The sequence below is a fragment of the Diaphorina citri genome, unplaced genomic scaffold, assembly GCF_000475195.1.
Source record: "Diaphorina citri unplaced genomic scaffold, Diaci psyllid genome assembly version 1.1 scaffold1090, whole genome shotgun sequence".
In the NCBI taxonomy this organism is placed as follows: Eukaryota; Metazoa; Arthropoda; class Insecta; order Hemiptera; family Psyllidae; genus Diaphorina; species Diaphorina citri.
The window spans coordinates 22,312-23,065 of record NW_007378519.1 but is presented as its reverse complement, the minus strand read 5'-3'; the positions used below and the strand labels follow the sequence as shown (position 1 = coordinate 23,065).

Sequence of the window (754 nt, the reverse complement as noted above, 5' to 3'; positions counted from 1 at the left end):
ATTGGCCGGTCAGGGTACGAGTGATTCAGCCGATTCAAGGGCTCGTCTAGTTCTATACGAGCCTGCACACTCTGGTATCGAGCTCACCTTGTATGTCCATGGGGGTGTTCTTCCAGAAGTTAGAACTCTGGAGGGAACTTTTCCCGGCGTAGGCCCCCGAAATCAGCGGATTTCCGAACACAAACCCGAACAAACTGAGACTCAGCACAACGTAACGAAACATGGCGAAAAGAAGTTAACGAAAACGAGTTAACTTCGAATTAAACTAAAGTAGTTGACTAAAATATAACTAATTGTTTGAGTGATTGATTTGAATCGATGTTCACTGTTGATTGATGAGAAAGATAATGAATGCTTTTATCAATTGGTTTTGAGTTTTGTTAGCCCGAGAAATTGTCCCCCCACTACCGCTCGAAATTTCTCCTAGGCTATCTCGACCAATGTTCTATGTTAGAAATTAAATCGCGTAATGTGGAGCTATTGTTTTAGGATTGTAAGGAAAGCGGCTTGTGTTTGGCTTGAAGAATCCTAAATCGCCAAAATATCCATTTTTTTGAAAGTAGCACACCTGAAAACATGGAATTCAATATGTTATTCCAATATAGGTATTGGACTTTTTTTAAGGATTTCCCTATAGTAGCAGCATATCCCGAAAACGGGATCGACCGTTACGGGATTACGGTACATCCTAGAAGAAAAGTGTAAATGTATAATATGTAGGAAATAAAAATACAAACAGCTTTCTAATTCATTG

General features: G+C 39.7%; 1 protein-coding gene across 1 annotated transcript in view; it reads right to left on the bottom strand.

Moving 5' to 3' along the window:
- Nucleotides 1-325, bottom strand: part of LOC103514145 — a 6,526-nt gene extending 6,201 nt beyond the window's left edge. Inside the window, exon 1 of the mRNA XM_008479012.1 lies at nt 95-325. Coding sequence (XP_008477234.1) covers nt 95-223 — 129 coding nt within the window. The 5' untranslated portion in view covers nt 224-325. The remainder of the gene's footprint in view (nt 1-94) is intronic.
- Nucleotides 326-754: the final 429 nt, after the last annotated feature.